General features: G+C 31.9%; 2 protein-coding genes, 1 long non-coding RNA gene and 1 pseudogene across 3 annotated transcripts; 3 read left to right on the top strand and 1 right to left on the bottom strand.

Annotated features, from left to right (window-relative positions):
• Positions 1-14,774: 14,774 nt before the first annotated feature.
• On the bottom strand, positions 14,775-15,785 carry LOC102581779 (late embryogenesis abundant protein 1-like). The gene is made up of 3 exons (XM_006355675.1): positions 15,732-15,785; positions 15,233-15,367; positions 14,775-14,920 (listed from the first exon to the last, which is right to left on the bottom strand). The coding sequence occupies exons 1-3, from the start codon at positions 15,777-15,779 to the stop codon at positions 14,837-14,839; spliced, it is 267 nt and encodes an 88-aa protein (XP_006355737.1). The 5' UTR covers positions 15,780-15,785; the 3' UTR covers positions 14,775-14,836.
• A 775-nt stretch (positions 15,786-16,560) lies between these two features.
• On the top strand, positions 16,561-18,483 carry LOC102589365 (probable metal-nicotianamine transporter YSL7; annotated as a pseudogene).
• Positions 18,484-23,933: 5,450 nt separating this feature from the next.
• On the top strand, positions 23,934-25,237 carry LOC107062163 (dihydrolipoyl dehydrogenase 2, chloroplastic-like). Its single transcript, XM_015312502.1, has 6 exons — positions 23,934-23,973; positions 24,051-24,129; positions 24,233-24,333; positions 24,574-24,668; positions 24,894-24,996; positions 25,157-25,237. Exons 1-6 carry the CDS (start codon positions 23,944-23,946, stop codon positions 25,235-25,237), a joined length of 489 nt encoding a protein of 162 aa, XP_015167988.1. The 5' UTR covers positions 23,934-23,943.
• LOC102581559 (uncharacterized) lies at positions 24,623-25,221 on the top strand. Its single transcript, XR_367937.2, has 3 exons — positions 24,623-24,668; positions 24,883-24,996; positions 25,157-25,221. It is a non-coding gene; the product is annotated as an uncharacterized lncRNA (long non-coding RNA).
• Positions 25,238-26,044: the final 807 nt, after the last annotated feature.

Raw genomic sequence — 26,044 nt, 5'->3', positions numbered from 1 at the left:
TATATAGATATACAAATACACAATCATTGATACATATACATACTAATACTAGTTACATATATACAATTATCTAACTAATATACAAATAAAATCCACCCCTCTCCACTCTCTGCCCTTCTTGCTCAACTCTTTCCCCCCTCTCTCAATCTCGCTCACCTCTCCTCCATCCCTCAATCTCGCTTGCCTCTCTCCTCCCCTAACATGTAGCTACGAATCATAATTAACAAATTATAACTATGAAACATAATTAAATTATTTTGAGTGGCTATATGCGAAAATTCACCTTAATTTTTTTTTTAAAAATAAAATGTGGCAACGTCAAATGATCATATAAAAGTACAGTGGAGCAAAGTCAAACTAACACGTCTAACATCATAAGTTATGATTCATAACCAAATTTTTTTTGTAGATATTATTTAATATTAATTGACCATTTTTTAACTGGTCAATGGTTATGTAACAAGAAATTAATATGGCATAATTGATTTACTTTTTTTGAAAGAGCCAAGGCAATTAGTAATACTTTTGACCAAATTTTAAGCTTCTCATTTTACTTTGACTAAAAGTTTAATTGTTAATACAGGTAAAAATGAGTTAATGTCGAATTTGATTCCTTCAAAACATATTACTATATATACAGTCTTAAAAACTAAGCAAAAAAAAAACATTGTTGCAAAAAAATCTACAATGAGCTTAAACAAAACCTTTTTTATCTTATTCATCACTTTATATATTTTTACTATCTGTCAAGCAGCAGTGAACGATAATGGCTTTCAATATGAGGTTCATGTTATTGATGCTCTTCCAAATAATGTTATACCCTTAAAGTTTCATTGTTTCTCTGGAGACGACGATCTTGGATTTCATTATCCTAAAGTAGGCGATGATTTTCATTTTAAGTTCCGAATGAATATAGTTGAAAGCACCCGTTTTACTTGTCGTTTTTGGTGGGATAATAAAGAAAAAGTATTTGATGTTTTTAATAGGATCTTGATTATTAAACATTGTTCTGGTGACTTTCCTACTCGATTTTGTTATTGGAAAGTACAAAATGATGGTTTTTATGTAGGTCCTCAACTTGATCAAATGGAGAAAATGTATGATTGGCTGTAGTAATATTGGAATTGGTTGGATAATATTACTTTTGATTTATAAGTTATTGATAATTTTTGCCTTTTGATTCATGTGTTTGTATTTTTTTCGTTTATTTTGTTTGTTATGTTTTGCTTTACGAGAATTAATTTGATTAATTATCTTGATTTTTATATGTATCCTCAGCTTGATCAATTAGTAAAAAATGAATGATTGGTCATAAAAATATTGGAGAATTTGTTAGAGTAATATCTGGGTGTATGCATTTAGTTTTTCAATTACTTTTTTTTATTATTCGATCTTGATTTTTTTTTTTTTTGGGGGTTTTGGAAGACATCTAATTCGTAACAAAATTTAGTTACTTGTTTTGGTTTGATTTTTCTCTTTTAAGTTGGTCCTTTTCGGTAATTAAGTTATGTATATATATATATATATATATAAAAGAGAACTTGAATCTAATATAATTAAATAGTTTATATATATAAAAGAAAACTCGAATTTAATAAAGTTGAATAGTTTTATATATATATATTTGTTTGAATGACAATAAAAGAATAACTGTTAAAATAAAATAAAATGTGGCAATGTCAAATGATCACGTACATACTTTTTTCTAAATTCAATTTGTATGATTGAAATAATCAACACTATTAATGAGATATTAATACATATTTAATGATATAGTTAAGCACGCATAGTCTCTTGTAAAAAAACATAATAGAACAAGTAAACAAAAATAAACTTGCATACGTAATATCGTAACCAAAATAAAATGTAGATATTATTTAGGGAAACTTGCATAAATCCACTAGCTTAGGAGCCAGTTACTTGAATACCCTTTGATTTGCAATATTACACATCTTACTAAATTTTAGTGCGTTCAGATACGTCCAGATACATGTATCTTGGAATACATGGGATCAAAATTAGGAGTAATTTGTTCTAGATACATTGTATCAAAGTGAATTCACATATATCTGGGATACATAACGAATCTCACTCGCCCCCTCGCCTCTCTTCCATCTCTCTTGCCACTCTCATATGCATCTGGTATCCCAGATACATGTGAATCACACCATATACATGTGTCTAGTGTGATTCACATGTATCTGGTATACATAACGAATCTCGCTCGCCTCCCTCCCGTCTCGCTTGCCTCTCTCCCTATTTTAGTGTATTTGGTATTTCTGGTAGCAAAATACATGTATCTAAGTGTATCTTCCTCAATATATGATATAAAATTCTTAATTAGTGATAAGATACATAATATTACATTTTGAAAATATATGTAATAATAATATATATTGTAGTGAAGTATGTCAAATTACGTAATTTTTCCTATTATTTAATATTAGTTGACGATTTCTTTACTGGTCAATGGTCATGTACCAAGAAATTAGTATGATACTTATAATTTTTTTTTTTTTTTTTGTGTAAGGTCCTAAATAAATAATTATTACTCCTAATTTGACTAAACTTTATTCTTCACATTTGACCAAAAATATTTCAAGATATATATGGACAATTATTAATACAAGTAAAAATAAGTCAATCTAATTCTTTCAAAACATCATATTATGGTCTTGTTTCAATCTTAAAAAGTCAAAAAGTCATTTAACAAAAAAAGTTCCTATTAAATCACATAATATCTACAGTTTGGCTATAAAAACTAGCTAAAGAAGAGAATTTGCTACAATTGCAAGAAATCAACAATTATAAGTTTCAATTATATCCATCATGACCAAAAGCCTTTTCATTTTACTGATAATTTTCTTGAATATAACCAATGGTTATCAAGGTGCCCTAGTTGGGAAAATCGATGCTTATATTGAGGTTCATGTTGTTGATGCTCTTCCAAATAATAATATACCCTTAACGTTTCATTGTGCATCAAAAGATGATGATCTTGGATATCATCATCCTCAAGTGGGTGATGATTTTCATTTTCATTTCTACCCTAAACTTTTCGCGCATACCCTTTTCTTTTGTCATTTTTGGTGGGGTAACAAAGATGCAGTGTTTGATGTTTATACTTATGAGTTAGGTACTAATTGCTCATGGGATAAGAGTGATATTGAATATTGTTATTGGAAAGTACAAGAAGATGGCTTTTATATGGGTCCTAGCCTTAATGAAGTTAAGAAAATGCATGATTGGAATTAGTAATAATAAGAAAAAACATATGTATGGAGTTGGTAAGAGTATATATTAATTATATATATCCATATGAATGAATGTTGTTTGGGTTAATTTTTCCAAGTGTTCTTTTTTCCATTTATATCCTTTTTTTTGTTTTTGCAATTTTTCTTTCCCTTTAAGAGTGCTAATATCCACAAAAGAGATTAGTGTTACGATGTTAAATTTTGAACGAATTTAATTTAATGTTTTATTTATATGAGGTATACGTTTAATACCACTCATATGATTATACTATTAAAAAACTGTTAAAACTTGATCTGAAAAATTGACCTTGACAAAAATCAATCAATTTTTTTTTGGAAAATATCGACTTCATGAGAGAGAGAGAGAGAAAGAAATGAAAATTGTAGTGATTGTCTTCATTTTTTCTGGCAAAGAAGGTGGTGACAGATCTAGAAAAAAATACAAGGAAGAAGCTGATGAAAAAAATTGGTCTAAAAATACCTCTGACGTGTCAATTTCATATGTATTATACTCATTATATCATGTTAGCGAAAAATATTTAAGTGATTCAATAAATATAAGGCTGGATAAAGAGGTCAAAATGAACCAGTTATGAACAACCTCAAAGGACCAAAATTATATTTTTTTGCGGCTTTACATGATTGAAATAATGGACACTATTAATAAGATTATTACTCCCTATGTCCCTAATTACTTGTCCATTTTTCCTTTTTTAATCGTTTCTAATTACTTGTCCATTTTGACAAATTAAGAAAGAACAATTTTTTTTTACCTATTATACCCTCAATTAATTACTTTGAAAAAGGTAGAAATTTTTGAAAATCTTAAATTTTTAATTCATCTACTTCATAATTAATAGGGATAAAATAGTAAACTCACTATGTCAATAATTGATTTCTTAATAGGTGTGTCAATTCAAAAGTGGACAAGTAATTATGAACATAGGGAGTAATATATATTTATTGATATAGTCAAACACTCTTAGGGGTCGTTTGGTTTGAATACAAGTTATATTGAGATAAGTTATGTTGAGATTAATGATGCTGGGATTAATTTTTGTTGCTTGTTATTTTGGTTTGGCATATTCAAACTTATATTCATTGCATAATTTCTAAGAATAATTTGTTTGTTTACAAAAATATCCTTCACCTTATTTAGTTTTTTTTTTGTTTTTTACATTTTATTTGCAAGTTTTAGTTATTCATTCTTAAAAATAAAAATTTTCATCTTATTTAGCTTAAGTATTTTTGGGTGTGCATTTCCATGATTGCGCCGTGTGTTTTAAAATTAAACTTTCATCTTATTTAACTTAAAAATAAAATTTCCATCTTGTTTAGCTTAAAAATAAAATTTCCATCTTATTTACCTTAAAAATAAAACTTTCATCTTATTTAGTTTAATAATAAAACCTTCATCTTATTTAGCTTAAAAGTAAAACTTCCATTTTAAGTTTATTAAAAGTTAAAGAAATTTTATTATATATTAAAGTTATTTACATTTTAATTGATATATAAAATATAAGTTTTAAGTGAGTAATAAACTATTTAATTAAGAATATGCAATGTAGTAGTGGAGTGAACATTTTGAGAGAAATCAAAATTTAAAGGGAAAAAAATCTGAAAAATACTTCAACTTTGACCGAAATTGTTGTTACGATACCAAACTTTATGGAAGACCTTTTACCCCCTGCACTATTTGTTTTATTAGGAAAATGTTTTTTGCACTGCCTTAAGAGTCGCCACTTAATTTTTAAGAAAAATCAAGAAAACTATTGTTTTCAAAAGACTAAAACAGGAATCTAATGAAAACTAAAAAAGGGGGTTCGAGGTTCCTATTAATATTCTAGGAAGGTTTTTTAAGGCACCTAGAATATCCGCTAATGCGGTTATCCGACAATTAATTTATTTGGCTAAGATAATTTTAACTCAGCTTAAATTGCAAAATTTGAATTATTCTATAGTTAGAACTATTTAAAAAGGGAAAGAGAAATATGGAACTACTATCTAAGTGAGAGAATTCGCAAAATTTATTCTTTTAAGTCTTTTGAAAGATGATCGATTTAGTTAAGTTGTTAAAAACGAAATGAGCGTCTTTTGGGGATTTGAACTTTTCAACCCTAAGATTAACGACAAATACTAACAAGCAAAAACAAATACAGTAAAGTAAAGAGGGAAAGAGGGTTGGACCCAAATCTGGTTTCTGTCCGCCTGGACCAGTATTTGGGCCCATTTTCGTTTTGGGCCTTCGGCCCATTTGAGTTATCTGCACCTGTCCTAAACTAACATAAAAGTGATTTCTTTGGACCTTAGGCCCGTCTTCCACCTGTCCTAAATACTAATAAGATAAAAGTAAAATAACAAGGGCTTAGGCCCAAAAATAACAAAATACAATCTTCTGAAATTAAAATTGGCCCAATTTTCAATTCTCCAAATTGTTGCATGTCCTTTCAACTCTGGGACCTGTTCGTCGACTTTAATATCTGGTTGACACGGATAAAAGGGGATATGGGCCTTCGTGGCCCAAAGGAAAATGCGAGGATAGAGTCCGTGAGGACCCGGACAAATTTCACATGCAAACACGAAGATGAGAATCAATAAGTAAGAGTTATGAATAATATAAGAAAATTTATTATATTCTAATATTTACTACACTACCATATATTACACTACTATATTCTAAAATCCATATACTACCGTATTATAAGACTACCATATTTTAATATTTATTGTACTCCCATATTCTAAAAAAAATATATATGCTACCGTATTTTATTGTTTATTAAACTTCCATATTCTAAATTTATATACTACTCTATTATGAATTTATATACTACCGTGTTTTTAATTCAAGGAAGAGAAAAAATAAATAAAAATACATTAGTTTGACACAATGACAAAATAAATAAACTAATGTTTTCCCCTCTTTTAAAACTAACAGTGACCCCAAACAAAAAATAGAAAAATACATCACATGCTCTCCTATGATTAAACCAAACAGTGAAACAAGCTATGTAATTCTAAAAAAAAAAAAAAAACTTAAATACTTCAACATATGGTAATGGAAGTAAGCTGTCTAAGAGGCAAAAATTGAAATTAAAATATACTATCATGATCATTTAATGCCACCTTAATGCTTGTCACAGTAAACAAAACACCTATGCAAAATCTGAAAATTTAAGTAAAGCCTACACAACTCAAGGAACTTTTCAAAAAAAGAATAGAACCCTTCCGTATAAAAATCTCTCAGATAATGCTACTGATTTCTAGCGTGTGACCCGATCATTTCATAGACACCCTTTTTTAAAAATAATAAGGAAAGATATTCACACAATAATACCCCATCAAATTGCAGACAATATTGCCACAATAGGAAACACATGCGATATTTGTAAGAAACTGTAACCTTGAGCATTTAACAAATGATAGGGGAATCATCTAAACAACATATTCCATCATGACAAACACAATAAAATAAAATAAAAAACAAATAGAAACTCAAAAAATAAAAAATAATAAAAAAAAAAATTAAAAAAAAATGGGCAGCTCGTGATCCCAAACAAATAGCCGGCTGAAAATCACATACAATAACTCGGAATGCGATTTAATTTAAGCTAAACACTAACACTAAGCATTAACAAGATGGATTTGGAATCGAAGGTTAATACCGTAAATGAAGACGAGATCATGATCGAATCCATGAAACTAAAATAGGCTTAAACAACTTTCTTTATGTTCATAGCAAAATGGTGTACAAACCAGGATGAAATAAACAGGTCAAGATAACATTCGACTACCGAAACTTTAGGAATCCAACGAGAACAAGTTATAAAATAACACAGAGACAATCATTAAGCTGATTTAGATGTTGAAAACTAAAACACCATTAAAGACACTTAAATATAGACATGGAACAGCAGAGAATCAAATAAACCAAAATTAAGAGGAACAATCACCTTTTTCCGGGCAGCGACTGGGAACAGGGCGAGCAAAACAACGACCTTCACCACACCGAGACCCGAACACGAGCAGCAAATCAGAATATTTGGACAGAGATATCAGAACTCAGGCACCAAAATTTAGTATTTTCCTTTTTGTTTCCCTTGGTGTATTAGTATATATTTCAGTTATGTTTTCTTAAGCTATTAGGAGTATTTTTGTTCTCAAAAAAAATTCTAACCCCCCAAAAAATTTCCCCAGCAAATGACCAGAAAAGATGCTTATATAGGGAGCAATTAGGGTTCGGATTTTGGGGGGAAAGAGGCTAAAATTCCATAAGAAAGGGACCAATTTGAAATTCAAAACTCCCCAAAACTTTCACCATTTCGGTGAGACACTCTTTTCTTGCGATTTCAACCCATTCCGGAAGAGGAAAGGGGAGAAATCGCGTGCTTGCTGCTTGCTGCTGCGATATTAATGCAGACAGGGACGGGAGATGACAAAATTGCAGCATCCTCTCTCTGTTTCCTCGCTGCTTTCCTCACTGCTGTGTGTTAGCATTTTTTGGCTGTTTCTGGGTCTTGTACGCTGTGATGTTCACATTGAAATTAAAAGGGGAAAAGGGTTTGGGTCGGGTCAGGGGAATGGACTGGGTTGGGGCTAAGATGTGGGCTGGGGCGCTGGGAGTAATTGCTAGGTATGGGCTGCTGTTTGGTATTGTTAGTTGAAAGAATTTGGCAAATGTTGATGGGTCTTTGTGGGCCGGTTTTGGTATTAAGAAATGGCCCAAAATGGGTTTAAGGTAAGGTAAGTGAGATTGAAATTAGGAAATAGTTTTACAAATTGTGAATTTGGCCAAACTAATTAAGAATTTAGCCAAAATTGGATGGACACTCATGAATTTGGTTAAAAACTAAATAAGACAAATTAATATTAATTAATTAACGAGCTTCTTACTCTTAACGATATAAAATAATTAAATCGATTGTAAATCAATGATTCAAAATTATAACCACAATTTAAACTAAACTAATTTAATAAGATACTTACTAAAATTAAAATCTTTTTGAAATGATTTCCGAAATGTTTATAAACTATACTAATTATATATAAAATTACATGAAATATATTCATCATTCCAAATACTATAAAAAATAGACTAGAATTACTTAACATAACCTTGAAACTATTTTGAATTATATAGAGCTAATTATTTTAAATCGTTTGAAAAATTAAGAAGCTCGGGAATTAATTACTATCGGGGAGGGTCAAAATTGGGTGTCAACACTATTTAATATTGTATTTTAAAGGTATATATGTGCCCACGTAGACACATTACTATTTATAATTAGGGAAAATGCATAAGTACCCCCCAGCCTATGCCCAAAATCCCTGAGACACACCTAACCTTTACTAAGGTCCTATTACCCCCCTGAACTTATTTTTTTAATTAATTTTCTACTCCTTTTCGGCCTACGTGGCACTATCCTTGAAAAAATTGTCAACACACGCTGGGCCCACAAGATAGTGCCACGTAGGCCGAAAAGGGGTAGAAAATTATATATAAAATAAGTTCGGGAGGGTAATAGGACCTTAGTAAAGGTTAGGTGTGTCTCAGGGATTTTGGGCATAGGCTGGGGGGTACTTATGCATTTTCCCTTATAATTATGCAATATTTATGATGTCCACATGGACACATATATACCTTTAAAATACAATATTAAATAGTGCAGGGGGTAAAAGGTCTTTTCCAAAGTTTGGTATCGTTACAACAATTTCGGTCAAAGTTCAGATATATTTCAGACTTTTTCCCCAAATTTAAATAAACATAAGAATTAGGCAAATAAATTCAACTTATTATATATTCATATATAACAATTGTATTTATAAAATGTAATTTTTAATAGAAAAATGTATTATCATAAGAACAACGAATAATTAAGATTTTGAATGCTATTATAAATATTGTTAAAAAATGTTAATATACATGAATGTAAAGTGGTATATAAAAATAGGATTTAATAAGGATATTTTTGTTATTTTACCTACCTAATCCGAGGATAAGTAAATATAAGTCAATCCTGAATCTAATTCTTTCAAAAAAACATTATATTATGGTCTTATCTCAATGTTAATGTCAAAAAGCTAATTAACGAAATTTATCCCTTTCAAGTCGCCTAATTTTACAATTGAGATATATAAAAACTAGCTAAAGAAGAGAAATTGCTACAATTGCAAGAAATCAACAATTATAAGTTCTAATTATTATATCTATTATGACCAAACTCTTTTTCATTTTATTGCTAATTTCCTTGTATATAACCAATGCTCATGAGAAAGGCCAATGTTACTATTGAGGTTCATATTATTGATGCTTTTCCAAATAATGATATACCCTTAACGTTTCATTGTGCATCAAAAGACGATGATCTTGGATATCATCATCCTAAAGTGGGGGACGATTTTCATTTTCATTTCGTACCTAGAGTTTGGTTCGCGCATACCCTTTTCTTTTGTCATTTTTGGTGGGTAACAAAGAAGCGATGTTTGATGTTTACAATGATGACTTAAATTCTAACTGCTCACATGATGAAAAACCTATTGAATATTGTTTTTGGGAAGTACAAGAAGGTGGCTTTTATATGGGTCCTAACCTTGGTCAATTAAGAAAATTGCATGCTTGGAGTTAGTAGTAAGAAAAAAAAGATATGAATGGAGTTTGTAAGAATATATATATCCATATGAATGAATATTGTTTCTCTTAATTTTTTCAAATTTTGAAGAGTACAAATAAAAATGATTGGAAATTTCATCAAAGAATATGTATAGAAAAAAGAAAGGCAAAACAACTTAGTGTGTACAGACAGACTTATAGTCAACAAGACAGTAAAATAAGTAAAAATGAATTAATATTGAATATAATTTTTTCAAAACATTATTACAATCTTATCACAATTTTAAAAAGTCAAAAACCATTTAATAAATATGTCCCTAAGTCACCTAATTTTTTACAATTGAGCTATATAAAAACTAGCTTAAAGAAGAGAACTTGCTACAATGGCAAGAAATCAACAATTATAAGTTTCAATTATATCCATCATGACCAAAAACTTTTTCATTTTACTGATAATTTTCTTGTATATAACCAATGCTTATCAAGGGGCTCTAACTGTGATGACCGAATATTATACCGAGGTTCATATTGTTGATGCTCTTCCAAATAATGATATACCCTTAACGTTTCATTGTGCATCAAAAGACGACGATCTTGAATATCATCATCCTAAAGTGGGAGACGATTTTCATTTTGAGTTTATCCCTCGAATTTGGTTCGGACATACCCTTTTCTTTTGTCATTTTTGGTGGGGTAACAAACAAGCAATGTTTGATGTTTATAATCATCACTTAGATGTTTACTGCTCATGGAATGTGAATACAATAAGTTGTTTTTGGAAAGTACAAGGAGATGGCTTTTATATGGGTCCTAGCCTTTATGAAGTAAACAAAATGCATGATTGGAGTTAGTAATAAGAAAAAATAATATATGTATGTATGTTTTGTGTTAATTTTTCCAAGTGTTCTTTTTCCATTTTTATTCTTTTTTTTCTTTTTGCAATTTTTCTTGCCCTTAAGAGTGTTAATATCCACAAAAGAAATTATTGTTACGATGTTAAATTTTAACGAATTTAATTTAGTATTTTATTTAGGGATAAAGATCTGAAAAATATCCCAACTTTGGTCGAATTTGCTGTTGCGATACTAAACTTTCATGAGGACGACCTATTACCTCCCTAGACTATTTAATACCGTATTTTAAACATATATATTTGTCCACGTGGACATAAAAAATAATACAAAATTATAAATAGTAATGTGTCCACGTGGGCACATATATACCTTTAAAATATACTATTAAATAGTTTAGGGGGTAAAAAATACGATATTAAATAGTCTAGGAAGGTAATAGGTCCTCATGAAAGTTTAGTATGGCAACAACAAATCCGACCAAAGTTGAGGTATTTTTCAGACCCTTATCCCTTTTATTTATATGAGGTATATGTTTAATATCACTCATATGTTTACACTATTAAAAATTGATCCGAAAAATAGACTTTGACAAAAATCAATCATTTTATTTTTTAAAAGATTGACTTCATAAGAGAGAGAAAAATAATAAGAAATGTGTATTGTAGTGATTGTCTTCATTTTTCTTTGGCAAAGAAGGTGGTGACAGATTTAGAGAAAAAAAATAGGGAAGAAGCAGATGGAAAAAATTAGTTTTAAAATACCTCTCACGTGTTAATTTCATGTGTATTACACTCATTATGTTATGTCAGCGGAAGATATACAAAGTGATTCAAATTTTAAATGATAGATGTGTTCAATAAGTATAAAATTAACCTTATATACTTGTAATCTCTTGTAAAACATAATAGAACAAATAAATGAGAATAAACTTACACGCCTAATATCATAAACAAAATAAAATGTAGCTATTATAATTTGATACTAGCTAGTTGACCATTTACTGGTCAATGGTCATGAACCAAGAAAACAGTATGATACTTATAATTTTATTTTTTTGGTGTAAGAACCTAAGAAAATAACTAAAATTCCTAATTTGACCAAAGTTTATGTTTCTCATTTGAATTTTTTTTTCCAAAGATATTGAGAATTGTTGATACATACAAGTAAACATAAGTCAATCCTAAATTTAATTCTTTCAAAAACATTATATTATGATCTTATCTCAATCTTAAAAAGTCAAAAAGCCATTTAATAAAATTTATTCCTTTTATGTCACTTAATTTTTACAATTGAGCTATATAAAAACTAGCTAAAGAAGAGAATTTGCTACAATTGAAAGAAATAAACAATTATAATTAAGTTACAATTATATCATGACAAAAAGCTTCTTCATTTTTCTCATAATTTCCTTGTATATTACCAACGGTTATCAAGTCGTCCAAGCTTTTCACTATGTTTATATTGAGGTTCATATTGTTGATGCTCTTCCAAATAATGATATACCCTTAACGTTTCACTGTGCATCAAAAGATGACGATCTTGGATATCATCATCCTAAAGTGGGCGATGATTTTCATTTTTTTTTCCGCCCTCATCATGATATTTTCAGACATACCCTTTTCTTTTGTCATTTTTGGTGGGGTAACAAACAAGCAATGTTTGATGTTTATACTTATGAATTGAGTGTTAACTGCTCAAAAGATGAGAATCCTAACGACTATTGTTATTGGAAAATACAAGAAGATGGCTTTTATATGGGTCCTAGTCTTGACCAAGTAAGGAAATTGCATGATTGGAATTAGTAAGAAATAAAATATGTATGGAATTTATAAGAGTATAATAATATGTATCCATATATATGAATGGAAGTTTGTGTTAATTTTTCTAAGTGTTCTCTTACTTTTTTATGTTTTTCCCCTTAAGAGTACTAATATCTACCAAAGAGACTAGTGTTACGATGTTAAATCTGAACGAATTTAATTGGAGGTTTTATTTTTATGAGGTAGGTCTAATGTTACTCTTATTATTACATTACTAAAAATTGTCAAAAATTCTATCCAAAATCAAATCATTTTTTTTATTTTTTGAGAGGGGGGTGGGGGTATCGACTTCATGAGAGTGAGAGAGAAATTATTAGATATGAAAGTTGTAGTGATGGTCTCCATATTTTCTGACAAAGAAGGTGGAGGACAGTGGTGACATATCTAGAAAAAAATACAAGAAAGAAGTAGATCAAAAAAATTTGGTCAAAAATATCATTAACGTATCAATTTCATGTATATTACACTCATTATGTCATGTCAGTGAAAATTATTTAAGTGATTCAAATTCAGAATGACAAAGATGTTCAATAATACAAGGCTAGGTAAAGATGTCAAAATGAACTATGTGAAAAACTTTAAGAGGCCAAAAATCAAAATTATAAATTATATATATATCTAATTTATTTTCAACTCGATAATATCTAAGTTGAGTTTTAAACCTTAAAAATGATCTGGAATGGTGATTTTGTCATTTGACCTCTTTTAAGAAATCTGAAGATTTCATTGAGTCCGAAATGTCAAATCTAGTGGGGTAGCATGTCCAGTTTATTTTTATCGGACCCTGAACAATTTTCGAGGATCTATTCGGAGCCTTTTTCCATGTGTTGAGCTGCTGATTTTTCAGTTTCTGGTGCTAGTCATTTTGACCTTTGCTATCGCGATGTGGCTTCTTTGTGGCCTTCACAATCGCGACTAATAGGCTTGCATTCGCGATGAACCTTCTCATTAGCCTTCACGATCACCATGGATCCTTGTCTGGAAGCTAAAGCTCGACAAGGTGTACACAACAGGTTGTGCAACGACCTTGATTCTACCACATTATTTCATCATCTCATTGTATTGCACAGTGGCGGAGGCAGAAATTCTACTAAGGGGGTTCAAATAAAAAAAATGTTGTAGCCTGGAATCGAACCTATGACCCAAAGCTCACATATAGGCGAAATCATGAACCCCATAAACCATTGAGCTACTCCTTTGACATATGCTCAGGGGTTCAATTTTAAATATATACACGTACACAAAAAAATTGATCTTATATATATAGTGTAATTTTTTTTCCGACCTGGACACACTTTACATCCGCCACTGGTATTGCATGTGCCAACTTTGTTGTGTTGTGTAACTTGCTTATCTGTATCCTTTTGTGTTTACTTTATTTGCGTTGTTATTATATAAATTGGCGGTACCGATATTGAAATAAGATTTTTCTGCATGGTAGAAACATTTCATATTTTATTTCTTACGTTTGATTAGTTTCTTATACTCAGTCAATCTAACCTATTGAGTACATGTGAATTGTACTCACCCCTACTTCTATTATCTTTTTTTTATGCAGATCTTCGTACCGATTGATCGGATCTAGCGATTTCTTCTCGCTCAGAGTAGTGGTGAGATCCTACTTTCCGGATCGCCATTAGTCTCCATCTATCACTTACAATCTTTAATTTCTTCATTCTAGAAATGTATTAGATGCTCTTTATACTTATGCTACCAGGTTTTAGGAACTTCTTTGTTATTTTCATTTCTTTTCAGTTGTGGTCTGATTTTCCTTTGGAAGTCTCATATGTAATGTTTCATTAGGCTTACACACCAATTTTGAGGTTCTCGGAGTGTGTGTCATCATGACCTCGATTTTTGGATCGTGACAGGTTTAGATTGTGTGTTCGCACTGCCATTTTTATTTTTTTGTATTTTTGGAACACCTCTATTTTTAAAATCAAAATACACTTGTGTTTATATATACTGAAAAAATATATATATTGAAAAAAATATTCAAATGTTAAGTAAGGAACAAGAGATAGGAAAAAAGATGAAATTCTAAACCAAATAAACTTTCTCATAACATCTTTATTACATAACAATTTTAAAAATCACCTCTCTATAAGCATCATATAGTAGTAAAAAATGCTATTTGTGAGAGATCTTAAAAACAAAAAAAATTTATATCATAAGCTACTATTATTAATTTATTATTATTATCACTGGTGTCCAATATAGGCACAGGAAACTTTTATAATATTATGAATCTGTATATTAAAAGGTAATTAAAACTTGTGTTTAATTCCTTTTTATAATTTATTTCTTCTCTGATCCCATTCCAAGAGTGTTCTTCACACCATCAATTGCACCTTGAGCCATATGTATCATTTGCTCTCCTTTCTGATTCACAAAAAAACAAGCACATATTATGAGAATTAAATATTTGAAAATAAATTTAATTTATATATACTGACAACATATATTCTTATAATAATTCTAATATGTCATACCACATGTAATCTACCTTTTTCACGTTATAATAAATCGTATTTCTATTGACGATTGTTTGTAATTATGTTTTAGATAACCTGATAGTAAGAATATATAACAAGATGTACATTATAGTGAAATTGTTAATTATATATCTAAGATTTTTTTTTTTTTATATTCAAATCAATCGGACCTCATAATCTTTGGCATAAAATAGATTACCTGCTGAAGAAATCCAGCATTGTGGTCATTGTTTTGTTGAGCTGACTCACTTGCTCTTTGGGTGGCATTTTCAGCCTTGTCAACTGCAGAATTTGCCACATTTTTGGCTGAATCTATCCATTGCTCAGTCTTGGCCTAATGTCATAAATTAAAGTAGAGGCGGTTTCAGAATTTATAACAATATGTTTTATAATAATTTTAAATGAATATACAATATTTTTGGATATTTTGATGGATTTCTTGATGCATATATATATAAGGTTAAGACAAAAGTTTGAGATCATAACGTGAATCCACATGTTACATTGTGGATTCGCCGTTGGATTTAGTGGTAAAAGCATAGTGTGTGATTTCTCAGTTAGACGCACATCACAGGTTAAATCTTTATTGCAAACAAGAAAGGTATTTATTCATTGAGTTTCAAATCGTGTACCACTGTTCTCGATGATTTTTCAATTATATATATATATATTTTAAAAAAAGTAAAAATTTGGTTTACCTCAGCTTGGCCATGGGATTCACCAGCATTGAATTGAGCACTTGACATCTTAAATTTTTTGATCTTTAAGAAATTATATGGTAGAAATTTTGATTATTTGTTTTTTTTCAAATTTGGTTTCTAATATATTATAATAAGTAGAGGATCTATAAATAGAGAAGTTGTAAGTTTAGTTGTTTGATAAAGCATGATTTGCTGCTTTTTACCCTCCTTCATATGGATATAACTTTTTTTGCCTTCCATAGATTATTTTTATCCATGCACTTTTAAAAAAAAATGTTATTTCTGTTATTTATAAAGTCACTCGTGTTGTATATATAATAATACATGTCAAATCAATTGTAACTATTTTGATTTTGTAAATTGACAAATAATTTGAAATAACTATTTATGGCAACGTGGACAACTAATATTGGATGGTAAAGAAAATATAAAAAATGGTTTAATTATTTTTCACATTTCATGTCAAATTAGAATTAACAAAAGCCGACTTCTAATAGAAAATCCTTAATTGTTTTACCATTCCATCTCAAATTGTGTTAACGGTATTTCTAAATATAGTTTCTAATTTAGTTTGTAATGAGAATAATTATTGTTTTTTTCCGACTCCATTTCAAATTAGACTAAACAAAAGCCTACTTCAATCAGGAAACGCCATTTCAAATTAGACTAAACAAAAGCCGACTTCAATCGGGAAACGCTATTCCTAAACTTATATAAATAGCCGTGACACCCCCACCTACAATTATATTCACCAATTTTTCTACTTTTCACTTTCTTCTTTGTTTGTTCGTTCGTTCGTTCAAATATAATTAGTTACTAATTAATAATGGTGACAAATACCGGAGAGGATGTTGATCTAGAATTGGGAGTTGTAAGAGCAGGGGAATCATCAACAGAGAATGCATTCAAGACGAATATGTTCCCCCTGGCACAACAAATTACGTTGAGGGCAATGTCCACCGGATTCATCCTCAGTGTTGTATTCAACTTCATTGTTTGCAAACTCAATCTCACTACTGGTGTTATCCCTTCTCTTAATGTCGCTGCTGGACTATTGGGATTCGCCGGAATCAAATCATGGACAACTCTTACTCAGAAATTTGGAATGTTGAAACAGCCTTTTACTAGGCAGGAGAATACCGTTATACAGACGTGTATTGTTGCTTCTTCTGGCATTGCTTTTAGTAGTGGGACAGCAAGTTATATGTTGGGAATGAGTCCATACATAGCATCTCAGGCTGATGCAGGAAATTTACCAATTAATACTAAAAATCTTGCTATTACTTGGATGCTTCCTTATCTTCTTGTTGTTAGCTTTGCTGGTTTATTCTCAATTGTTGCATTAAGAAAGATGATGATAATGAAGTACAAGTTGACGTATCCAAGTGGAACCGCAACTGCATACTTGATCAACTGTTTCCACACTCCTAAAGGAGCAGAGCTCGCCAAGAAACAAGTTGGTTCGTTGTTCAACTCGTTTGGGTTCAGCTTTATATTTGGGGCTGTTCAGTGGATATTTGCACGTGATGAAGGCTGCGGATTTGCTAGCTTGCATACATTTGGTTCCCAAGCATATGCCAAAAGGTTATACTTTGATTTCTCATCCACCTATGTTGGAGTTGGTATGCTTTGCCCCTACATGGTCAACATATCATTGCTTTATCTGCAACGAGTCTTCATGGTATCCAAGGATACAGGGTATTTATCGCAATTGCCATGATGCTTGGTGATGGTCTTTTCCATTTTGCCTACATGTTGGTGGTCACAATCTCAAGTTTCACAAAGAGGAAGAATAGTACTCAGCAAGATTGTTCAGAAGAAGACGATGAAGATGAAAAGATACGAAACGAATACTTCTTGAAGGACCAGATTCCCAACTGGGCAGCCGCTGGGGGATACGCTGGAATTGCAGTCGTGTCGATCATCGTGGTACCCATGATCTTCCACTCGCTCAAATGGTATCATGTTTTGGTTGCCTATTTAATTGCACCTATTTTGGCCTTCTGCAATTCTTATGGAGCCGGCCTCACTGATTGGTCCCTTGCCTCAAATTACGGAAAAATTGCAATTCTTACATTTAGTTATTGGGTTGGTTTGGAGAATGGTGGAGTGATTGCTGGTCTTGCCTCATGTGGTTTGATGATGAGCATACTAGACACAGCCTCTGGCTTGATGGGAGATTTCAAGACTGGTTACTTAACCCTTACATCCCCGCGTTCTATGTTCTTTAGCCAACTCATTGGTACTGCCATGGGCTGTGTCATAACCCCTCTAGTCTTCTGGATTTTCAACAGTGCCTATCGACTAGGTGATCCAGAAGGTTCATACCCTGCACCATATGCTCTCATGTATCGTGGAATCGCTCTACTTGGTGTCGAAGGTTTTGGAAGTCTACCCAAACATTGCCTCAACCTCTCTATTTGCTTCTTTGTCGCTGCTATTCTCATCAACCTAGTGACTCAACTGCTGAAGAATTTTGAGACCAAGTACAGAATTTATCGATTCATTCCGAGTCCAATGTGCATGGCCATTCCATTTTACCTTGGAGGCTACTTTGCCATTGACATGTGTCTAGGCTCATTGATCCTATTCTGTTGGCAAATGTATAGCAAGCAGAAGGCTAAAGATTTTGGACCTGCAATGGCTTCTGGTCTAATATGTGGTGACTCATTATGGGGAATTCCAGCATCTATTCTTGCTCTAGCTGGTGTCAAAGCTCCATTTTGCTTGAAACTTTAGTCACAGACCACTTTTAGCCCTTCCACTTAAGTCTAATTAGAGTCTTTTGATTGTCTTTAACAGTCCAAATTAGGTTATTTTAGCTCAGCATCTTATTTTAAGGTATCTGTATTTTGTTATTTAGTAATGTTAAAACAAGTTCTGTTTCTATATACCCTTGTTCTTTTCAAATCTATAGACATATTTTGCGGTGTTTTAATAGCAATTTTGTTTATCTGCAACATATTCTTCGGTGTACTTTGTTTCCCAGGTGTCTATGAAATATCTCACAATGTGAATGAAAAAAGGCGCAAATGAAGAAAAATAGAAACATATATGTTTTAGTCCAAGACGACTAATTGTAAAGCATGAATGATAAATGAGTTACCACTGTATTAGTCACATAATCCTTGTACAGACCACTGGTTTCTTACTCTCTGCAGCTGTAAACATAAAGACTATTCTAGTATTAGCGATTCATACGAGAATGTCGATTTGAACTTGTGATCTAAAGTAACTTTTGAACCCCTTGTGCCACCACTATGCTAGAGTCTGTTGGGTGTGATTGTTGAAAAGAAAAAAGAAACTACATATATACAAGGTATAGTAGTAATACTCTTAATGGTTGATCAGTCTTCTCAGGAGAACTGTACGGGCTTGGCCTAATTAAGATGGACGGTATCACATACCGTGTTAAGTGTTTCTTTGGATTGATTTGTTGAGAATATAATTAAGTAAATATAAGTATGCTCTCTCTAAGAGAAAGGTTAAACTTTTTGATGAGATGGTCGCACAGTTCAACATTTCAGCCTCCATAAAACATATTGAGGAAAACTCTTTTCCCGAGAGGAAAGGGATACTGTTGAATTTTTTACTCCCTTGATGACTTGAACGCACAACCTTGAGGTTGAAGGTGCTTGTCATCTGAGAAACCCCTCTTGTCGAGGGTTGATTATATTTTTTGTTGTAATACGTTGCAGGATATAAAGTTTGCAGTGAATGCTCATCCAACATTGTCTGGAGTCCTTGATGAACTATTCAAATCGGCTAAGGTTACCCATTCATTCTCAATCACTGATTTTGCTCTTTGCTAAATACTTTGGTTATTTAGGCATTATCAGATTTGCTTGCTCTGCTTCCAACATCTCCCCAAGACTTTAATCTCAGGTGAAGCTCCAATAGATTACCAAATTGCTACAAGCCAACTTTACCATTTTTCACCTATTTCATTTCTAACAGTACACCCTAACATTAAATTGGTTAATGCTTTCACATTAACAGTTAACATCATTTAAACAAATTATCTCACACAATATATGATCCACGTGAAGGATGCTTACCAATTGAGCAACCCTCTCTAGTCAACTAAACTGAAACTGAGCGTCTGCAGATATTCACACATACAAATCACTAATAGACGGCATTTCAATAGGCATACAGCACTACACACATTCACAAATTTGGAAGTTCACTAATCTTACAAAGTGTAGGAACTCTTTATTCATTCACAACATCAGCCTGGTGTCTTACACAGACTTCATAAATAATCATAGGCACAAAATTTTGCAGGACAGACTGCAATTCCGTCATTCACTCACCTAGTCTCCTTTCATCCACTGCAAAGACACTAATACTCACACACATCTCCACATTCGTCCCATATATGCCCAACTAGTGTCTTTTCTTTGTTTTTGCCAATTAGGTTATTTCATCACTGAGGTATAACTAAGCAAAACATGTCCAATAAATACTCGAAATTTATAGTACCAAGTTATAGTTTTCGAGCATCTAACCATGCGTTTGACAATAGATTTTGAAAACTTATCATCAAACATCTGTTTTTGCTTGAAAGTTTAGTCACAGACCACTTTTAGCCCTTTCACTTAAGTTTTAGAGTCTTTCAATTGTCTTTAATAGTAAAAATTAGGTTATTTTAGCTTAACATGCTATTTTAAGGCACGTGTATTTTTATCATTATTTAGTAGTGTTAAGACAAGTCCGGTTTCTATATATTCTTGTTGTTTTCAAATATATAGACGGATTTTGAATGTTTTAATAGCAATTTTGTTTCATTTCTATTGCACATCTAATGAAGTTGAACCTTTAAACTGCAACATATACTTTGGTGTACTTTGTTCCTTGAAATATCTAACAATGTGAATAAAAAAAAGGCGCAAATGGAGTCAAATACACAGTGTAAACACACATACCTGCAGATTAACATTGCAAAAACAAGCTTTAAGCTTTGTAATTACAGAACAGACGAGGCTCTGCCTCTATTTTGTTTATGATAGTTCCTGTTCTGTTTCCCACAAATAACAAATGAACAATAAAGACATGATTCAGGTGCTGATATTTATAAAATATAAGAGTTTGTTACATGTGATGAACATAAAAACTACTCAATCATACATAACCAAATATTAAATAAGTGTTTTTGGATCGATCAAACTCTCGTTGAAAGTAATTATACTAACCATGTCACCACGTTTAACCAATGAATCACACCATAACCGAAATCTTCCTTTGGATGTCCTTAATGAATCACTTATTGCATCGCGGCACTGAAATAGTACATCACCATCTGCAAACCTATAAATAGGTTTGGCTACACAAACACGGGAAACTTTTATTTTAAATAATTGAGTCCAAGATTCTTTGACACCATAGTATTTCATTGCCCACAACATAAACGCCCCATCAACCTCACAAGCGGAAGAAAAGCAAAGCATTCCATCTAATACTGAAACATGATAGTCCCCGGAGATAGGAAGGGAAAGATAAGAGTGCATTTGCTCTGACAATGGTATCTTTGTATATACCTCATTTGAAATATTGAATGAACCCACACAAAGACTGCAAGGAATCCAATGAAATGCTCCATGTACAAATGACAAAGGATCCGTAGAGCCAAACCTATTCCTCAAAGTGCGAAAGATGTGAGGTGTCTCGATATAGACATTTCTCCAAGAACCACTTTTTAGCGCAGAATTCCACATTGTGTTTGTGATTTGCTGTTGTGAATTGCAAATATCTTATAGTCATGAGTAGTTGGGTCATATCCAAATCCAAAAGTAGACTTCCTTAATCCAAATATCGGAAAGGGAATATGTATTGATTCTCGTGTTGAGGGGTTAGCTCATGAGTATAACCAGTAGAAAGATTTTGGACCTGCAGTGGCTTCTGGTCAAGCTCCATTTTGCTTGAAACTTTAGTCACAGACCACTTTTAGCCCTTCCACTTGAGTCTAATTAGAGTCTTTTGATTGTCTTTAACAGTCAAAATTATGTTATTTTAGCTCAGCATGTTATTTTAAGGTATCTGTATTTTGTTATTTAGTAATGTTAAAACAAGTTCTGTTTCTATATACCCTTGTTGTTTTCAAATCTATGGACGTATTTTCCGTGTTTTAATAGCAATTCTGTTTCATTTCTATAGCACATCCAATGAAGTTGAACCTTTAATCTTCTACATCTACTTAGTTGTACTTTTGTTCTCTGGATGTCTGTGAATATCTCACAATGTGAATGAAAATAAGACGCAAATGGAGTCAAATACAAATACACCTGATTAGCAGTACTAATAAAAGACACAGAGAACTTAAGATAGCTTCGAGTCTGAAGATATTCACACTGTAAACTGGAACAATAAGGATCCCAAGTAGTATATTATAACAAACACTTCCAAGCTGCTTACAATAGATCTGGAACTTGAAGGAACAGAAACAATACAAAAGCATTAATAAGGATAAAGAAGGTGATGAGGATGAGAAGATTACAGAGATGAGAATAAGAAATTGCTATAACTTGTTGCCTACCCTACTCATCCTTATTTTAGCTACTTATACTAGCTATCAGTACTTGTGTTGCCCTTCACGTGCTTTGCCCCAGTCACAACATAATCAATTAATTTCTTAGGTGCAGTCCTCGCACGTGTGCTTCTCCTTGGTGCCCCACTCAAGTTATCCAACTCGGCAGAATGTGGGTCCACAACATAAACACATACACCTGATCACACGAGACACTATACACACAGATTCACATAATAAATCACTCCAGAAGTTCAACTTACCTCACAGAGTGATCCAGATTTAAACTCTTGATTCATTCACAGCATCAGGCACAAGTCACAGGCACACAATATCACTGGACACTCACCACATCTCCATTTATTCACTACACAAAGCCACCAACTAGTGTATGCATCTCCACCTTCATCTGATTAATGACCAACTAGTGTTTTTTCCTTTGTTTTTGCCAGTTAGACTGTTCCATCACTGTGGTATAACTAAGAAAAACACATCCAAATAAAGATAACCACCCTGATCATGGTAGAAAATCGAACCTGGCGAGTTATAGTAATCAATAAAATGAAAGGCAAAGAGAGTGAGTAAACAGTAAAATTGGTTTCCATACTTGATGAAATCATTAAATACTAGTTCAGATAAGTAGACCCTATAGAGACATCCTTTCAGCATGATGTTCAAAGATCAAAAGAAAATATATTGCCTTTCGGATACTTAGCCATAGAGAGCTGAAGAGTGCAAAAGTCGATATGCATGCCAGATATCCTAGGCTAATATATAAAAGCGACTATTATCATCCGTTGAAATAAGTCAGTCACTAATGCTTGTGTTGGGATAAATTGCCTACATTACAACACCTCTTGTGTTCTCTATATTCTTGTTGTTTTCGAATTTTAGACGTATTCTGCATGTTTTACTAACAATTTTGTTTCATTTCTATTGCACAACAAATGAACTTGAACCTTTAATCTGCAACATATACTTCAGTGTACTTTGTTCCCTGAGTGTCTATGAAATATCTCACAATGTGAATTAAAAAAAGCGCAAATGGAGAAAAGTACAAATATATATGTTTAGTCCAAGACTACTAATTATGAATGACAAATATATGGACAAAGAATTTTGAATTTTGTTTACGATAAAGAGAAATATCAATTGTTTAGTGTGGCCGAATCACTAGGAAAAATATGTCTTAGAACTTTGATGATGACACTGAAGCGTACATTAAGCGAGGCAAAGAGATCAACACGTTATGGCCTCGCTTCAAGGCTTAAGCGCGCTTTGACAACACCAGAGCACGCTTTGACAACACCAGATGAGGAAAAGTTGAACTTCTATATGGACTTGGGCAATCATCCTCTCATAAGCTAGTTTTTGAGGTTGAGTTAGACTCAAGATCCATTTCTTTACGATTATACTTCATAAATCCTAAAGAACGTGAAATGGAATTGTGATCTTTTTATTAATTTGCAGGTTTGTGAAAAAAAATCAAGTGAGTGACCTTTGTTTTCTTTTTTTAGGTTGATGCAGCTCTAATTGCAACTGGTAGAGCTCCCTTCACGAATGGTTTAGGCCTGGAGAATGTATGTCTTCGCATAAAAATATACAATAGTCTTCATCTATACCAGGATTTTGTGCATTTTAATAGTCAACTTTTGCAGATTAATGTGTTCTGTTGATGAGCGTATGCGAGTTGTTGATGCTAATGGAAAATTGGTTAGTTGGAACTACACTATTGTCGATATGCTTTCACATGTCTGTTAATGTTGTTCTAATAATACTTTTACCTCTAGGTACCTCACCTTTATTGCATTGGTGATGCAAATGGTAAAATGATCCTTGCTCATGCAGCCAGTGCTCAAGGAATATCTGGTGTGTATTGAATTATGTTAGGAATATCTTCTATACAGTCAACCGTTTTCCATTAAAATCGCTATCATGTTACAACTCAGTATGACCTTTTCTTATGAAATAGTTGTCGAACAAGTTTCGGAAAGAGACCACGTGCTTAACCATTTGAGCATTCCAGCTGCTTGTTTTACTCATCCTGAAATCAGCATGGTTGGGTTGACAGAGGTGAAAACTGAATTTCTTTCTGGACTACTTTGTGATGAGAGACCACTTATATTTTACGGTCTCCTTGTTGATAATGCTCTCATTATGTTCGAGTTTCTTTGCCAACTTGTTAATAATTGGAGGAGGATATTGAATACTACAACATACTCACAAATCATTCTTTCCATGGTTGATGGGATTAACTAGGTGGCAAACTTCTTTTACTTAGTTTTTTCTTAAACTGGCTTCTACATTTTGCAGCCGCAAGCTCGAGAGAAAGCTGAAAAAGAGGGGCTTGAGATAAGCATTGCAAAAACAAAGGCACTGGCAGAAAATAAGGGGAAGGACTTGCAAAGGTTCTACTCATCTTTTACCTCTTGAATAGTGTTTTCATTTCATCGGAAACCATAATGGTTGAGATTCATGTGTTCCTCGAATGTTGAGTTCCTATAGCTAGATATTTGGTTATAATACTACTTGTGGACCCTTTCGTAACTAATCTGACACATTCAAAATTGTGTTTTGGATTGAGATATCCTAACCTGTTTACTGCTTCTTTGATATATATAGTTGATATACAGACCAGACAATGGGGAAATTCTTGGAGTTCATATCTTTGGTATGCATGCTGCTGACCTCATTCATGAAGCGTCCAACGCCATAGCATTGGGAACGTCCATTCAGGTTATCCATTATGCGATGCTATTTTATCTCAAGATTATGTTATTTTTTCCCTCTTTTGGGTTGGGACTTGGGAGCTTCAGTTTTGACCTCCTTCAATCTCTCCATAAACATGTTGAACTTTTCTCTTTTCTGATTATATTTTTGTTGTGATATCTTGCAGGATATAAAGTTTGCAGTGCACGCACATCCAACATTGTCTGAAGTCCTTGATGAACTGTTCAAATCACGAGCATATTTATAGCGGTTTTAGTAAACCTCCACGACGCCCCCCACAAAATGACTAATAAATTTGTGGAGGTTTTATAGTATCAATTTGTGACGATTTAGAACCTTCACAATATCATCTCAATATTTTAAATTTTTTATTTTTGTAGATTTAAAGTTTTTGTTATATAAGATCAATATTTACATAATTTGATTTGTGGAGTTTTATAAAATTATTATTATCATAATAATAAAAATGAAATTCGATTTACATTAAGCCTTAAAAATAATATAAATAAATAATCTTATTGAATAACACACTTAATGCAAATAAAATTTCACTAAACAAATTTATATTTATAAGCTTCACAAGTTCAAACTCATGTCAAATAAAAGTAATACAAACTTGTGTATAATAACTTCAACATTACATTTTAAATGATAAAACATTCACAACAACTAAATATAAAAAATTCTATAGCATTTGTTTGATGATTTAGGTTGTTGCTAGTCAATCTCTTATCCAAGGTGAAGTAAGCTCTAACCCCGGATCAATCTGAAACAAAAAAATATATACATAATTAGATAAACATATATTGATATATATATATATATTTTTTGTATGTCTTGAAAAAATTAATGAAAGTTCATTTCATCCCCAAAGCAAATTCATATAAAGCTTTGGTTTGGAAAAAAAGTATAAAATTATGGATGAGAGAAATCTATTCTGATATTCTCTCATACACACTTATGTGAATAATAACGATTTCATGATTATTTCTACGGAAACAAAAGCTAGGTGTACGGAATAGGAAAATACATATTTTTAAGTTATACTTATATT

This window comes from Solanum tuberosum, unplaced genomic scaffold (assembly GCF_000226075.1).
Source record: "Solanum tuberosum cultivar DM 1-3 516 R44 unplaced genomic scaffold, SolTub_3.0 scf00202, whole genome shotgun sequence".
Taxonomy (NCBI): domain Eukaryota; kingdom Viridiplantae; phylum Streptophyta; class Magnoliopsida; order Solanales; family Solanaceae; genus Solanum; species Solanum tuberosum.
The sequence above is the reverse complement of the archived record's forward strand: the minus strand, read 5'-3'. Positions and strand labels throughout refer to the sequence as shown.

Bases quoted from the DNA above. Each gene is read 5' to 3' on its own strand.
- LOC102581779 (XM_006355675.1), bottom strand. From the start codon at position 15,779: ATGTCAAGTGCTCAATTCAATGCTGGTGAATCCCATGGCCAAGCTGAG. The intron at 15,368-15,731 runs GTAAACCAAATT...TTATGACATTAG, and splicing joins AATCCCATGGCCAAGCTGAG to GCCAAGACTGAGCAATGGAT. The intron at 14,921-15,232 runs GTAATCTATTTT...TTTGTGAATCAG, and splicing joins ATGCTGGATTTCTTCAGCAG to AAAGGAGAGCAAATGATACA.
- LOC107062163 (XM_015312502.1), top strand. From the start codon at position 23,944: ATGCGAGTTGTTGATGCTAATGGAAAATTG. The intron at 24,130-24,232 runs GTGTGTATTGAA...CTTATGAAATAG, and splicing joins CAGTGCTCAAGGAATATCTG to TTGTCGAACAAGTTTCGGAA. The intron at 24,334-24,573 runs GTGAAAACTGAA...TACATTTTGCAG, and splicing joins GCATGGTTGGGTTGACAGAG to CCGCAAGCTCGAGAGAAAGC.